This window comes from Molothrus ater, chromosome 21 (assembly GCF_012460135.2).
Source record: "Molothrus ater isolate BHLD 08-10-18 breed brown headed cowbird chromosome 21, BPBGC_Mater_1.1, whole genome shotgun sequence".
NCBI classification, from domain to species: Eukaryota; Metazoa; Chordata; class Aves; order Passeriformes; family Icteridae; genus Molothrus; species Molothrus ater.
The window spans coordinates 3,119,365-3,136,401 of record NC_050498.2 but is presented as its reverse complement, the minus strand read 5'-3'; the positions used below and the strand labels follow the sequence as shown (position 1 = coordinate 3,136,401).

The following is a 17,037-nucleotide window of genomic DNA, read 5'->3' as shown; positions in this document are numbered from 1 at the left end:
GCTTTTCTCTGTTTTGTTAAGACATGAGATAAGCATGTTTCCTTTATATATATTCCAAAGCTATAGTTTCAAGGATACAAGCAATATTCTAAAATTATACTTCAAAAGGTTATTATTGCAAAACTCTTTAAGGCTTAACTACAAGCAAAGAGCAACATCCTTAACGCTTTAATTCAAATGCTCCTAAATCAACTAAGGTTAATTGTGAACAAAAGATAGGTTCAAAGGCCTTCTTCCATGCTTTACTTTCCTCAGTTATTATTAGAATTCATCTTTATAACTGTGCCATGGTCGGTCTCCACACGTCTCACAATCACAAATACACACATTGCCTGTATGTACCTGCCACCAAACACAGCTTTGTATTTCACAGTCCAGGTGGAGATTGGGCAAGACACTCTTGCATGAGATGAGGGCAGTGAGGAAATTTAGTTGGGGGGATGAAAGGACAGCAGCTTCCTCCTGGAAGGCGGCTGCTTGGCTCCCTCAAGAGGACAGTGAGGGCTCAGTGCTGAGACAGGGCTGCCTCACACACGGAATTTCGTTTTGCATTTGGCCACCGGCCCAGCCAGCCCCGCCATTGCTGTGCCAGACGGGGCTGCCTTCGGGTTTGGGATGGCGCTGGGTCGACCTGTAGGTTTGTGCTGGGTGTTTTAGTTTTGATTGTCTGGCGCTGGGTCTAAGCCCACAGTGGGCTCTGGGGGTGTGTTTGATTTAGGCCTAGGTCGGGGTGTAGGTTTAGGCGTGGCTTTGGGCCGGGCTGTAGGCTCAGGCCTGGCTCTAAGTTCAGACGTAGCCCAGGGTCTGGGCGGGTGCGCACGCTCCGCTCAGAGGGTGGTGTGGCCCCTTTAAAAGACGCGCGCCGTGGCCGCGCGCATGCGCGCAGGGAGCTGACGCCGCGCGCGCCCGCGTGTGAGGGCGGCCAAGATGGCGGCGGCCTGAGGGCAGCGATGGCGGGGCTGGCGCGGCGCCTGCTCTGCAGGGGCTTCTGCGTGTCGGCGGGGCCACCGAGCACCCGCCAGCTGCGGGAGGCCGAGGAGGCTGCCCCGGTGTTCCAGTACGCGGGGAAGGCGGCCAGGCGCAAGGACCGCGTGTTCGTGTGGGGCTTCAGCTACTCGGGCGCCCTGGGCATCCCCAGCTTCGTGAAGCCGGACGCGGGCTGGAAGAAGCCGCGGCGCATCCAGCCCACGCCGTACCGCCTGGAGACCGAGGACAAGGTGGGCCCGGCCCGGTTCGCCGGGGCCAGCGTGTCTGCCCCGGCCTCCGGAGCCTGCTCAGGGCTTAGCACAGCCGAGAAACTGGATCGGGTTTAAAGGCTGTGCCGTGATTCAGTGTTTTTTATCGATATAGTGGTATCGCTTGGGATGATGACTGTTTCAACTGCAGCAGCATATAGTTTAGAAAATGCGTATTTGTAATTTTGTCAGAGGCATTAGAGAGCCAGGATGTGAATAGCATTTGCCACATAAAATGGGCCTCTTCATTGGCTGTTCCCACCTGACAAACGGGAAGCTTGTGTTAAAAATCATGTTATTCTTTTGCTTACGTGTTTGACTCGTGCTCTGCTTTCGAGTGCAGCGGAAGTCAGAGCATTCATAGAATATCTTGAGTTGGAAGGGACTCAGAAGGATGATGGAGTCCCACACCTGGTCCTGCGCAGGACAGCCCAACAATCCCACCCTGCACTTGAGAGTTGTGCGAGCCCTACTGGGGCCATTCCCTGGGGAGCCTGTTCAGTGCCCGACCACCCTCTGGGGGTAGAACCTTTTCCTGAAATCCAATCTGAACCTCCCCTGGCACAGCTGCCCTCGGGTCCTGTCCCTGGTCCCAGAGCAGAGGTCGGGGCTGCCTCTCTGCAGCCCCCTTGAGATCTGACCTCAGGCTCAATTTCTCTAGACTGAGCACCAAGTGGCCGCAGTGCTCCTCATGTGCCTCTTATGCTGGCCTTTTTTTGTCGAAAGGAGCAAAACGTTATTCTATTAATATCTCTGTATCTTGCTTTTTTTTAATTTAAATTTTTTTTAATCTGCTGATGCAGGTCAGCAAACAGGTCTTTCTGTGGTGTTGAATGGGACCAAGATCATGCAGAAATAAAGATGTATGCACACAAAACCAAAACTTTGAAGGCAGAATGGTTGGACCCGAGTTTTCACCATTGTGCTTATCATAGAAGATTGATAGTTTTTGGAAGACCATACATGCCATGAATTTGGGCTGCATGTGAATGTAGCTTAATGAAGAATGAATGCTGATGAACAAGTAACATGGAGTGAAATTTCCTTTTCTAAGCCACAGTTTCTAACTGGATGATGTGGGTTTTGTCTGTCTTCAAAGATATCTTCTGCTGCCTGTGGTTATGGATTCACACTGCTGGCTTCCAACACCAGAGACATCACCAAAGTGTGGGGCATGGGGCTCAACAAGGATTCCCAGCTTGGATTCCAGAGGAGCAGAAGAGATCAAAGTGAGGATTTAAGTGTTTTAAAGACTTACAGGGTGACACTGCAATCTCCCTGTGGTACAGGAATCTCTGTGTGTTTGGAGCTGTGAAAAACATCAGGAGGCTTTGATGCGGTCACAGGCTGTGCTTTATTTTTTTAAATAGATCTTTTTCTAAAATCTATATGTGTTTTTGTGTGCTTTGTAATTGGTCAGTGTGTGCCTCTGTTCTGCACACTGCACTTAATTAGTTTCAACTGGATAGGAATGTAGCTGTTCATCCTGCAGAGTGTCATGTTGGTTAATTTGTGGCTTTGAATCTATAGTTTGGTAGTAGGCACAGTAATTAATAAAATCATTTTGGCAGGATGGATTGCATTTATAAACTAAAGGCCTTTAGTCCTCCTTCCCTCCCCAGTTAGAGTTTTTTTATACAGTCTGTGGGGTTTTTGTGAATCTGTAGGGTTTGTTTTAAAATCATTTTAATAGTAGGTTGCATTTTGAAGGAAAAACTTGTTTTTCAGTAATTTTGTGTTACACCAAGCTCTCAAACTCATTTAGGAAAGCAATTTCTGTGCAGAACATTGCCACCTACCACTGAAGACAGGAAAAACCCAGACTTTCCTCATAGAAGGACTGACTGCGTAGACATTCCTCCATAAACAGTTGAGAAAAATCACAATAAAAGCATTTTTTGTCATCATGATATAAAAGAGTGTAATCCATCGAGGTCAGGTGTGTCTGATATGGGCAGAACATTAAACTTGGTGGAGAAGCAAAAGAAGATTGCAGCATGTTGGGGTTTGCAGTGGTGCTGCTTTGTGGTGCACACTGGGTAGTGCTGGGAGAGTGTGTACACACAGCAAGTGTGTGCTTAAACAGCAGCTGCAGAATGCTGGGGCTGCAGCAGCTTTGCTCACTTCTGCCTTTAAAGGTTTCAGTGCTGGGTCTCATGTATGTGCTGATATCTTAGGAGTGTCTTGCTATTACCTTGTTTTTCATCTGACCTGGAAATTGTTTTTGTCAGAGAATCTAGAAGTAGGTTAAATAGTTTTGCAGCTCAAACCTTGTTAAGTAAGAGAATGTGTTTGGCAAGATCAGTTGAAAATGTGGTGAAGATCAGTGGGATTGCTCATCTTCATGTTTAATGTCCCACCAGGCAAGCTTTCCTTTGGGATGTGCTGCCCATTGCTGTTTTACAGACTGACTTTGGTGCCTGCTGCTTCCAGCACTGTGTTGCTGTAGATGCTTCATTTCCAAGGGAATTTGCAGCCTTCTGACTTTTAGATGGTTGCATCTAAACTACTCCCCCTGTTCCTTACCCACCTCATGGTCTCTTTTCTCCAAATCCCCTCAGCTCTCAGTGCTGGTTACTACAGATCCCAGTAGCATGTGTCTTTCTGCTGGAGGGAGCAGAGAGAGGAAGAGGTTATTTTGCTTTGTGGCTTCCAGGTGTTTGTAGGCAGGTAGAGAGTTGGTTGTCTTTAAGTTCCTGCTCTATTGCATGGCAGATGCCCACCATTGGCAAGCTGCCTGTCCTCACATCCAGTAGTGTCTTACTGCAAAAGACCTTGTGTAGATTTTTTTAATTTTAATTTTTTTTAATCTTAGGTGGGTTTTCTGTTGTTGCTTGTTTAGTTGGTTTTGTTGTTGTTGTTGTTGGGGTTTTTTTTTAGTTTTTATTTTTATTGAGAACCAGTAAAGCACTGCTGCCTGTGTGCAATATTGCTTTGGGTCCTCCAGGATTTGATTTCACTTATTACAGTAACTTTGATATCCAGGCTTTTTATCTCCTCCTAACTTTTTCCCTACTATTGATTTATGGTTTGCTGTTCTTTCCCCCCCATCCCCAGTTGACTGTAACTGATTCCATCCCTGTTCTTCAAGTTGCTAAATCTTTTTAAAGTACAGCATGTCATTTTTCATAAACATTGGATGTCTTATTCCCTATGGACTTAGCCTAGCTAGTCTTTCTTGCATTCCTTATTTGTGAAAGTGCCTGTAATCTACTTTTCTTCAAGATTTTTTTGTTCACCTTTTCTGATACATTTTTGTGATTGTTGCTCTTGTACCTTGCTTGCAATATCCCCAGTTGCACAGAATGTTTGTGCATGGTATTAAGCTCAGCTGAAGTGGTTGAACATGTGGGTGAATGCCTCAGTTTCACAATTCTGCCACCTGAAGCCTTAATAACATTCACTCTGGAGTTATGGGGGACTTTTGTTTAGGCAGTGATTGGCTTCAGCTATCTCCATAGCTTTTACCTTCTTCCCTCTGTGCTAAATCCCTGTCAGCCTCTTTGGTTAGTGTCTTGGCTTTCTAAAATGTATCTGCTTTTATAACAAAGCAAGAATGAGTGTGTGAATGTACAACAGGATCAGCAGATGGATGTTGAATTTACTTTGTGGAATCTACTGACTTAAAATTGTTCTCTTTTCCTTAAGCTAAGGGCTATGAATATGTCTTGGAACCATCTCCAATTCCTTTACCACTGGAGAAACCCCAGCAAACTCGAGTCTTGCAGGTGTCCTGTGGGAGAGCCCATTCCCTGGTCCTGACAGATAGTGAAGGAGGTACAGTGTTGCTTGTGCTGCTGATGTCTATGGGTGCCAGGCTATGCTTTTACTAAAAGCTTGAAAACAATTGTCTTCTGTCCTTTAGAACTATATCCCAGGTGGGCTGTTTGCACTGGAAGTGGGATGCAGGCAGCTGCTGGCCTTTGTGGGATTGCTTCTGCAAGGGAAAGCTGTGAGCTTCACTTGGCTCAAGCTGTAAATGTGTTGGGAGCTTTTTACTCCAAGATTTGTTCCTCTAGCCCCAGGCCTGGCTGAGTGCAGCCTGTGTGTCTTCTTTACTCTGATGTGTTTTTGAATGCAGATTTGGGTGACTATGCCAGTGCTCCTGTGTTACTTCTCCTTTAATCCCAGAGTGCTATGTTTATAAAAGCAATTAATTAATTAATAGTCCTTTATAGAGAAGATCTCTGGGAACTCTGGTGCAGTGGCTTCAGTGCTGCACCAAGTGATCCAGTGCAGCTTCTTAGTGGGTGAGCTGGTTGGTTCATTGATTCCCACTCCTGTGGGAGTGCTGATCTGTTTCTGAGTGTGTTTGACAGTGGCAGGATGAACTGGGAATTCTCCACTGAGACAGACAGCAGGCTCCAGGTACTGCTCTGTGCCTGCAGCAATACTGCTGGGTGCTGCTGGTGAAAATTGATTCAGTCACTTGCATTCAAATGGGTTTGAAAAAAGCTTATGGCAATATTTACATTGCTGTGCTCCACCTTTCAGACTTAGAACTGCCTGAAAATATTTTGAGGACCTGAAGAGAGGCAGTAATAAAACTAGTGTGTTTTATAATTGTTTTTCAGTTTTCACAATGGGAAACAATTCTTATGGCCAGTGTGGCCGGAAGGTTGTTGAAGATGAAATTTACAGGTGAGAATTCAAAGATCCTGAACTTTCTTATTGTTGGAAAAATATTGCATGAAAACAACCCTGCAGAAAGGCCTGAAGAGGGAAAAGGCCTGGTAGTATAAGCATGGCAGTTATGCTAAAGGAGTCTGAGAACAACAGGCTTTTGTCCTGCAGGCAGCATACAAACAGCCTGACTTGGAATCCATGCTGGGCACTCTACTGACAGCATTCACAAGAGACAAAAGAGTGTCTGCATGGGACAGTTCTTGCAGGGCATAGTGGGAGAACCCAGCCTTCATAAATTGCTTGAGGTAATTGGTGTTAGTAGTTGGGCTCTCTCCCTTTAGCTGCTCAGAGTACATGTGCTGTTCTGGAGGATGTTGGAAGTGCAATTTAATTATGAAAGAGGCATCCTCTTGTTAAGTCTCTGCTGTAACTGCCTCTGAGTCTGTAGTGCAAATTTTCCTTCATTGAGTTTTTTGTGGGTCTCACCAAAGCATAGGCTCAAAATGCTCTGTATGATAGAGTAAGTGAATAGTGGGAATATGTTGAGTTTCTGATTCCTTAGTAGGACCAAAAATTGCTCTATGATCCACAACACTTGGTCTGTGAAGTTTGAGAAAATAGCTGTAATTAGCTAGCTTTTGTTAGTCTTGATACTGGAAGTCAGTCATTGAATTGTTCATAATTCCTGGTATTGTGAAAAGAGGACAGGGATGTTAGCACTGCACTGTGCTCTGGGATATCTGGATTATCCCTAGCTAGGTGTAGTGTTTATTTGGGTACTGCAGTTTTATGTGGTGTCTCTGCTCATTCTAGGCTAGGGACTGCCTTTGAGGATTGCCCCTACCCCAGTCACAAGAGCTTATATTTAAAAAATGGCAGTTCTTCACTTCTTAAATAAGAGAATACAGAATTATGTTCCTTCTTCGTGCAGATAGTTTGCAATGAAACTACATGCAAACAAATTTCTCTACTTGTGGTAATAAAATGGCTTTCAGTAGAGGCAGGTTTCCCTTTGTTTTTTTTTTTTGCAGTCTTCTGAAATCCTCTGTGTTGCCTTTTCTCTTCTTGGTGATTGTTTGGTGTCCAGTGGAAGCCATGTCATTCATCAGCTGAAGGAATTTGACAGCAAAGTTGTCCAGGTGAGAGGAGCTCAGTCCTGAAAATGGATTGGGAGCAGCTGAACCAGCTCAGAGGGTGCAGCCATTGGCTTGAAGCCCAGTTGGAACCAGTAACAAGTGGGGTACCCCAGGGATCTGATGTCCAATCCTGTTTATGTTTTCACTAATGATGTGCATCACAGAGGGTTCCCTCAGCAGATAGCAGATGACAAAACTGAGGAGTGACTGATAAACCAGAGGGTGGTGAAATAGGCCTACGTGAACCTCATCAGGTTCAGCAGTGGAAATGGCCAAGTCCTGTTGCTGCTGAAGAGCAATTTCAGACACCACCCTGGGCTAGGGGTGACTGTCTGGGAGGCAGCTGTGTGGAAAAGGGCCCAGGATACACCAGGCTGACCATGACCCAGCAATGTGCTCTGCTGTAGAGAAGGCTACTGATACCTGGGCTGCATTAGGAATGTTACCTGCAGGTCAAGATAATTCTTCTTTTCTACTCAGCCACACTCAGAGTACTGTGTCTACTTCTGGGCTCTCCACTACTCTCTTCTGTCTGTGATTTCTTGTTCCCTTTTGTCACTTTTATATTGCTTAGGAGTTTGAATTTTGTCTTTGCCTTTTCAGAAATGAGCTGTGAAACCATCCACTTCGATCAGCCATCACTTAGGTCAGGTTCCTAGGAGAGCAAGGGACTGCAGGCAGCAGAAACACCTGCCATGGCTGCAGTATTCCCATGCACAGGAGCAGTTTATTGGTGTGTCTGTGCCACTGTAGCCATACAGGGACAGATACTGCTCCTGTTCCAAGGAAGGGCCATTCATTTACACCTACCTGATGAGACTGTGGTTCATCCTAAAACTGTTTTGAATTAGGCTTGTAAAACTTCTCTTTGGACTTTGCATGATTTTCTTTTTTTGGGGGGGTTGGATACTTGGTACCTGTTTGTACTTTGATAACTGCAGTTATGTGGTTAATATTGGTAGTCACTCCCTTAACTTGTTGATTAAATCCCTTTAATCTTTGTTTACTTTTTAATGTCTCCTTTTGAATGGCTTTTTCCTTGGCTTTAATTCATGCCAGGCCTGTGGCAGACATGATGGCTAGTTCAGCATAAATACAGATTTGAGAACAGCTGTGTGCCTTGAGCACTTACATGGCAAAGAATCCATAGCAGTTTGTAGCTGGCATCAAGAATGATGTGGTTTCCATCCTGTGAAGGGAGAGCTCTTATTTACTCTTTGCTGCCTTTGTTGTGCTGTACTGCTGAATCAAGCTTTCTTTCCTTGTTTTAGATCTTAAAACAAACCAACTGCAGCATCACTTTCCATAAAGAAAATTCTGCTGTTTTCTGTGTTGTATCTTGTGGTTCTTGCTCTTCCCTTTCTTGAGAGCCATGTGATCAGAAGGAAAAGGTCAAAATCTGAGCTGATGGACATCACAGAGGTTCATTGCTCAATTTGTCTGTCAGTAATGCTAAATCAAGTCTGAGCATGGAACCTTTCCTGACTGAGTTCTTGTTTGTGTGCAGGTTGTGTGTGGGCAGGACCACAGTCTGTTTAGAACCAAGAAAGGTTCAGTCTATGCATGTGGATGGGGAGCTGATGGACAAACAGGTAGGAACTCAGCTGGGCTTGCTTTTCAGGGAATTAATGCATCTAGCAAGCTGTCCTGATTGAGAAGTTACCATGTGTATTTGCCATGTGTGTGGACAGAAAGGGGCTGCTCATGTTTCCAGTTGTGTGTGGATGTTTTCAGTATTCTTGTGTAACCAAACTGAGACAATCCAGTTCAGTTTTTGAGGAGCTTTAGGATGCTGCCCTGGCAATCCAAGCATGCAGTCAGAGGAGAGTGTATCAGCTGTGTAAAGCTTTTGAGGGGATGTGGAAGTGACATGGGCAGCTTTGCTCTTCAGTTTGATGGCAGCTTTGCCTTCCTGATTCTTGGGGTCTGTTCTGCTCTTTTGAACTGACCAACACCTTGGTAGCTGTTGCATGTTTTAGCATCAGATCCTTGGGCAGGCCCTTTTTGTGGTGGCTTTTGCTGCAGAGCACTTCCTCCTCACAGTCATTGCTACTGTTAGTTTTGCTGCTCCCAAAGCTGAGTTCTTCCCATGATTCTGTTGTGCCAATATAGCATAACTCAGCTGTCATCTACATTCTGGTCTCTTTTCCAGACAGCATTTTGTCCTGTAAAGTATTTGCTTCCCAACCTCTTTTGCCATTTTCCCTGCTGTTATCTAACTGATTGCAGTGTGCTATCACTCATGGCTCTCCTTTTGGAAGACAGGATGCAGCCAGTTGGTGAAATTTCATCCCTTTGGGATACCTGCCTGGCATGGTTATTGTTCTTCAAACACTTTGGTCCATGCAGACAAGAGATATGAGACTCTTCAGGGGGTGATTGTATGAAGCTGTTGTGTACTCCAGAGAGGTGGCTGTGCCTAGGGCAGGTGGTGTTTGTGGCTGCTTGTCTGTTGCAGCTGCTGCACAGTAAGCAGTATGGACAGATTTATTTCAGAGGAAGGGTGGTTTTGTTATACCATGACAGAAATGGTCCTATGCAGGCATTAAAAGTGTGTCTGGAAAAAAAAAATTCTTCATAATCTCTACTTTTTTTCCTTTCAGGTCTTGGACACTATAACATCACCAGTGTTCCTACTAAGCTGCATGGTGACATTGCTGGAGTGAACATTATCCAGGTCTCTTCCTATGGGGACTGCTGTCTGGCTGTTTCAGATGAAGGAGATGTCTTTGGCTGGGGAAATTCAGAATACTTGCAGCTGGCCTCTGTCACAGAAACCACACAGGTCAGTTGACCTGAGGGTGTGTTTTTATGTGTTTCAGTTGAGCAGCTGGGCACAGAGTTAAAAATTACATGTTTCTCCCTGTTCTGGATTCTTTTGACAGCAGATCCAAACACCACTAGCAGGCTGGTTTTACATAAGCTCACAAAACCAACCTGTGTGACATGTTTGTGGAGCTTTAGGGGGCAGAGTATTTCCCTGCTTTGATAGGCAAAGGTTTGTGTCACCTCAGCCCAGTTTGCTAGCCTAAGAACTCCATGTTCTTTCTCCATCCCATGGACTTTGCACCAAATTGAGACCCAGCTCAAGTGCTTTTGCTGATTTCAGGACAGGAATGAGTTTTTTGGCTGGCTAATCTAGGATTTCAAGTGATGCTACTTTGAGCTTAGTGCTGATCCAGATGGCCCTTGGAAGTCCCTTCCAGTCAGCCTTGTATGCTGGAGAATTTTTCATGGACATCCTTAGTGGGTTTATAAACTGAGTCCTAAACAAATTCCAGTGTCTCACAGATAAAAGGGTTTTTTTTTAGCAAACTTACATGGGGCATTGGTAGAGTGCTGCCTTCACACTGGGCATTGTACTGCTGGGGTAATTAGGCTGTTGCTCTCATGTTACAGCTACTTTAGGAAATGGAGTCAAGAAATTAATACTTAAGTTACTCTTGGTGGAAGGCTAAGAGCAGACAATTGTATTAGAATAGCTTTGGCAAAATTTTAGAAAGCTTTGTTTCCTGTGCCTCTCCTGGTGTAACCTTAGTGTAGGGCTAAATGTTGAGACCCATAAGGCCTGAGGACATCAATCAGACTGTGCAGTGTAGCAGTTTTCCTGGCTGGGTGTGTGATGGAGGGCTGTGGCATCTGAAATGGATGAATGGCATGTTTGCCAAAAATGAGAGTCTGAGCTAAAATGTAGATGCAGTCCAAAGTGTGGAATGGCAGAGCTATGAAATCAAAGATTGCTCTTTACATGTGTCAAGCTGTGTACATATGTTGTGTTGGACTGTACCAAATAAGTGTGATTTTCTTGAAATAATTTTTCCCTAGTGTGTTCAAAAATGCCACTGCAGACTGAATTTTAGTGATCTCATCCAGTGTGAAGACTTGAAGACATGCTCACCTATTGACCTTCTCATTGTGTCTGACTTTAAAAGGCAGAGATAAGCAGCAGTTATTAGTCATCTCAGCCTTGTTGCCATGCATGTAAGCTTTCCAGTAGGCAACTTTTTCCACCTTGTCCTCATCTTAGTGAATTTCATGTAGGTTTTTTTTTTTTTTTTTAGTTTTGGGACTTGCACTCATTTTATAATTCAGGCAATAAAGGTTGTATCAGGATCCAATGTATGTAAGCTCTAACCAGAACTAGAGAACAAGGTAAAATCTATGTCTGGTTTGTAGTTTACCTTGTCTCTAACAACTCCTCTGCAATCTTGTGCAGGTGAATGTTCCCAGGCATTTGCCATTCAAGATTGGGAAGGTGAAGGAGGCTGCCTGTGGAGGGACTGGCAACATTGTGCTAACAGGTGAGTTCATTTCTGGAATCATTCACTAGTGCAAGGCTGCCCTGTGGGTGGATTGTAACTTCATGAAACGAGTATCTTGTTTTCTGGAAACAGGGAGATACTGTATGTTGTGGGGAGAGCTGGGAGACTGAAAAACATGATTTGAGAATGTGTAGAGGAGTTGTTTTCATGAGTGCAGAGCACTGCTCCAGGGTGGGCTGCTGTGAGTGCTCTGCAGGCTGCAGCAGGAGCATGGCAGCTGTCTGCCCTTCTGGTCTCCTTTGCTGGTCATACTGAGTGTGGCCTATGATGAGTGTGGGTATGGGGAGGAAGTAAGGCAGTACTTGAGAGAAAGTAGAGCCCTTCAGACTCCATGTGAATCTGACCTGTTTATAAATAATGAACTGGGATGGAAAGAAGAGAGCTCTGAGAGCAGTGAGACTGTGCAGCAGGTCCTTGGTGACTGTTCTTTGGACTGTCAGGGTCTGGGGAGCACAGCTGGGGGTTGCTGCATGAAGGAGTGAGGGAGGGGATTGTGTTACTTTCTTGAAAGATTATCTCCATGAAGATGTTGATATTTATAATGGGGGTATTGTGCTGACCAGAGCTTCTAATCTGAAGGGACCAGAGCTAGCTGACATAGAACCTTACTCTTTGTGACACTGTGCAACTGTTGCCTTTCCCAGGCACCCAGCTAAGGCAGAATGCCAGGCAGAGTGACATCCACTTGCTGGTTTGGGCATGTCTGACAGTGCCCACAGCTTCACTGCCACTTGAAAAATCATCAAAGAAGAAAGCCATGATAGTAAACTTGCAACCTTTGTCAGTCAGTGGTATTTTATCCAGCTCACTCTTGTGTTGGCATTATTTCCCCATGAAAGTTCTGCCTGGGGGGCTTGATTTGTTTGCATAGCTTAGGAAAAGATTGAGGCATTTGGATGGGAAATCTGATTATTTAAAATCTGCATTATTTGCAGATTTTAAATAAGCAAAAAGTGTTAGACTGAGTTGGAAGAAAGGAAAATATCCCTTTGGTTCTGATTAACTTTTGGCTGTGGCATGAATTTCACAAGCACAGGCTTTCTTACAGAATTTGTTCTTATTGTAATGCAGAAGAAGGAAATGTTTTTGTCTGGGGATATGGAATTCTTGGGAAAGGACCAAACCTAACAGAGACAGCAGAGCCAGAGATGATCCCACCCAGCCTTTTTGGCTGGTCAGACTTCAGTCCAGACACTCGTGTTGCTCGTGTTCGCTGTGGGCTCAGCCAGTTTGCAGCCCTTACAAGTAAGTTTCTCATCCTGCTGTCATGGAGAGGTCATGTTGCTGTGCTGTTGGCAGAAGAGAAAAAAAGCAAAAAAAACCAAAACCAAAAACCAAAAACAAACCAAAAACCAAAACCAGAACAACTCCAAAACAAAAAAAAAGAAAATCTCACACCCAAAAAATGCACTCATCTTTCTTGAAACTGAAGGCACACTGGAATGCAGCAGCAGGGAGCCAGACAGGTGTCAACACGGTTCCTGGCATATGTTTTGTGTTAACTTATGCTTTAATTGAGAAAAGTTTTTTGTGTTAAGACAAATAACACTTTCTCATACACAAAATCCAGCAGATTTTTTTCATTTTCCTGTATAGAATGAATCAGTCTGCTGCACTTTAGCAGTTTAGAAGATTTATGTGGTAAATGAACAAACTAAAACTGTGTCTAAATGAAGCTAAATATCAGAGTTTCTTGGCATTTCTGGCCAACTGAATTAACACCCTGAGGTGGGCAGACCCAAGCATTTCATATGCAAAGGTTATGATGCTGTGCTTTGTGCACCCTGTGTGGGTTCCCAGCCTCTGAAATTTGAAAGGCATTTAATATCAAGCAGCAGTTTCAGAGATCCAGAGCTGGCAGCAGGAGAAAAGGCCAGGGCTGAGTCCTTTGGGACAAGCAGTGTGTGTGACACTGTCATTTTGGTTGCAAGGTGCTTGTAAGTGGGCTCCCCTTGGTATTCAGGAAGAGTTAGAAACAGTGTTCTGATTAAATTGTTAATCATACATAAAAATTATGTTCTAGATTGTGTTTTGGTTGTTGCTGCTGTGGAGCTGATCCAAACACTTCTGAGATCTCTGTGTTTTCCTGAGGAGCTCAAAACTCTTCAACTGTGTTGAACACCAATTTTTGCCTTTCCCTAGCTGTCATTAGAAGGTCACAGCTTTAGACAGTCAAGGAAGCAGTCTCCAGGTGATGGCTTGGGACAGATCTCACTGCCTTGCTCACTGGATTTGCTCTGGTGATAGCTGATACAGATCAACTGCAGTTGTCTAACTTTCAGCACTAATTATTCACTTCACAAAAGATTCCCTGGAATTTCTGCTGCTGCATTCTTCCTTCAAATAAAATTCCAAAGCAGCTGGTGTAAGAGGGGGAAACAAAGACTTGTGCACAAGTAAAAGAACTTGTTTCTTTTGCTGCTCATTATGCACCATTTTCTCCAAACACAAGTACATTTATTGTACATTGAAGTAAATCTGGTAGCTGTCATACTGCCTGTATAACCCTGTATACTCCCAGAAACACTGTAGCCACATTTGTCAGCCTCACAAATAGAATTCTTCCTTTTTAATGACTCTGTTCTTTTCTATTTTTTTCTCCTGTGTAGACAGAGGAGAACTGTTTGTGTGGGGGAAGAATCTAAGAGGGTGCCTGGGAACTGGAAGAATGGAAGACCAGTATTTCCCATGGAGGGTAAGGATGGTGGTATTAAGGCCAAGAGTATATTCTTTGGCTAGTGTTTGTTATCCAGAGGGCAAGGACCATCATTTGCTGTGTGGTTTTGTTGAGTAATTCTCAAAGGAGTGGAAGGCTATGACTGTAGAAGTGCTTTGTTTTCCAGAGGTCCTTGTGGAGCCTGGGAATGGAGGTATTCAGTAAATGTTTTAATCTGCTATGCCAGTAATGCTTTTGAATCCTAAAACAGCATCTGGTGCTGTGCCACCACATCTGAACAGTTTTTATCTCCTTCCTGTCCACCATCAGCTGCTTGCTACCTTTACTGTCTCTTCCTTCCCCTTCTAACCTGCTCTTCTGTTTGTTTGTGCTGCAAAGAAACCCATCAGTATTGGTCATCTGTGCAAATCATTACTCACCTAAATTAGGTGAACATTTTGGTCAGTAGTGGCTACAGGTCCATAGAGTGGTGGGTCACTGGACTGTCAGGTTATCCAGGAGATCCTTACTCAGCTGTGTTCACAGCTGTCTCACAGTGCTTCCAGTTCCACTGCTTCCTCCCACATGGCTCTGAGAGCCAAACCAGTGGATGTAGAAGAGTCTTTGGTTCTGGAGTTCAGCCTAACAGATGCTCCTGGTCTCCATGAAGGCCACGTAGGGGCTGAGGGAGGCAATCAGTGGGACCACCCTGGAGTCCCTGGCTGTGTGTCTGAACCTGCAGTAAATGTGTTTCTGTAGTATGTTTTCTTCTTTGTTTAAAAATGAACAAAGCCAGACCAGCTCTGGAACGTTTGCCTAGAATCACACTGCTGTGGCTGGGTGGAATTTCTGAATTCATTTCCCCAGCTGTGGACACTGGGGGTTATGCCCTTTCAGACAGCCAGCTCCTGTCTGACAGTGCTGTGGCACTGTGCCAGGATCCTTGTCTGTCACCTCCTGCCCTAGAACCAGCTGCTGTCCTGTCTCTTGCCTCTGAGGAAAAACTTGCTTTTTTAGACTCTGCTTTCCTCGAGGTTGAAGTCAGTTTTAAGTGAATAAGCTTCAGGAGTGAGGAGCTGGTCTCAGCATCAAAGTACAAACTGCCTTAGGCTGAGTTGAGCCTTTGCCTTGTTCCAGTTCTTGCTGATGAAAGCAGAGGCAAATCCCTGTGGTGCTTGGGCAGATCCTCTTGCTCATGTCTAGATTATGCTCTGTTCAGATGCTGCTTCTGCTGCTGAGCAGATGGGCTGAGGCTCCAATCTCCTCTCTCTCTGCTAGTGAGCCTGCTCTTCTTTCTCCTTCCAAAGCTTTGTGTGCTTCTGTGAAGGAAAAAGAGGAGTCATTTCACAGCTCAGTGCACAAGGTTGCCTGGTGCTGAATCTTGCTCTTTCTGTGTTTTCTGCTTGGCTCTTGCATTGGTACAAATGCTAGTGAAACTAGCTGGCATGTTGAGTGGAAGGAGGATGAGAAATGGGGAATGCCAGGTGTGATAAATAACCCAGTGTGCTGTGTTTCACCCAGGTGACTGTGCCCGGTGAGGTGGTGGATGTGGCCTGTGGAGTTGATCATATGGTGAGCATGGTCAGGTCTTTCACCTAGGGCTGCTGCTGGCTCTCAGCACTGCACCAGGGCCATGCAGGGACTTGGTGACAAGCTTCTTGGAAAGGAAAACTCATTTTGTGAAAGCAAGTGACTGTGAGCAGAGACAGCCATAGCAGTGTCTGGGTGTGTTATCATCCCTGCATCTCTGGAATGCTCTGGCCTGGCTGCAGGAAGGAAGCACATTCCCTGAGGAGTGTGGGATGCAAGGAGTGCCTCTGGCTCCTTCCTGATGAACTCCCAGAGGATCTGAGGCCCAGCCCCAAGCTGGTGAGCCCCTCTGTGCCTGAAGATGAGGAGTATCTCCCTTAAGGAAGACTGCATGGGATGAAATCTACAGCACAGGACATTGATATATGGACATTTCCTGTCACCAGCTCTGGAGTGTCAGCATTGGGCAGAGCCAAACTATTTCTCAAGGGAAAAGTTGTGTGTTTTTTAATTACTGTTATGTGGAAGAGTGGTCATGCTAGGTCTTGAAGCTGTCCTGGGTGGCCACCCTGAGCTGCAGTGTGCCCAGGCTGTTGTCCTGTGCAGAAATGGGATGCACAGCCCCTGCCTGCAGGCAGTGATGTGTCTCTGGGCTGTTGGAGGCTCTCTGTGGTAGTGCTAAAGACTGAACACCAAAGGAACACCAAGAGTGAGAACCTGTTTGCAGGGGTAAGTGCTATCCAAGAAGACAGCAGGCTCTCTGTGCTGCAGGAGGACAGATGGATGGGGACAGCAGCCAAACCAGCTTAGTGAGGGAGGCTGGAAACAAAGCCCTGCAAAGTCAGTGCTCAGGCATGGATGTGAGCAGTGCTCACTGCCCCTCAGGTACCTTTTTCTCCTTTTGCTGATCACACATCACTGCCTTTGATTTTGTTTGGATTCCCTGCACCCTTTCTGTTTTCAGAGCTATGGCTCTCAGTTGCAATTAGCAGGGGATTCCAGGATGGCCTAGCAGGGGAAGGAGTCTTCATGGGTAAGAAGCAGAGCTTCATTCCTTGGTGCCTTTGTGGCAGCAAGCTGACAGAGATGGGTGCAACAGCTGTGTGTTACTGTAGCAGGCACTTACCCAATCTCACACCCAGCTGTGGGAAACTCTCCTGTGCAGCACTCCGAACATCAGGCAGGCAGAGTTGTGTCTTTTCTCTCTGTGTGGGATACTTCTAGTGTGCAAACTATTTTGGTGGAATCCAAGCTGGTAGGTTTTCAATAAAGTGATTATAAAATCATTATCAGTAGTAATAGGAATGTTCTTGAGCATGATCTGCTCATGCATTGATGGAATCTGCATTTGAACTGCAGCATTTTGGTTCACAGTTGTGTGACAGGAAACCACTTCTGCCAGCTGAGCCAGCTCCATACCTGCAGGATTTACAGTGGTGTAGTCAGGCATTGCACCCATGGCCCATGGGACACCACATATATTGGCTTCATTAGATGAAATTCTGTACCAAAACTTGCTCTGTAAACTTGAC

At 45.2% G+C, this 17,037-nt stretch overlaps 1 protein-coding gene across 1 annotated transcript; it reads left to right on the top strand.

Annotated features, from left to right (window-relative positions):
* Positions 1-936: 936 nt before the first annotated feature.
* Positions 937-14,214, top strand: RCC1L (RCC1 like). The gene is made up of 10 exons (XM_036395258.2): positions 937-1,217; positions 2,335-2,464; positions 4,884-5,012; positions 5,810-5,876; positions 6,949-7,000; positions 8,505-8,589; positions 9,601-9,782; positions 11,214-11,298; positions 12,391-12,564; positions 13,929-14,214. The coding sequence occupies exons 1-10, from the start codon at positions 951-953 to the stop codon at positions 14,111-14,113; spliced, it is 1,356 nt and encodes a 451-aa protein (XP_036251151.1). The 5' UTR covers positions 937-950; the 3' UTR covers positions 14,114-14,214.
* Positions 14,215-17,037: the final 2,823 nt, after the last annotated feature.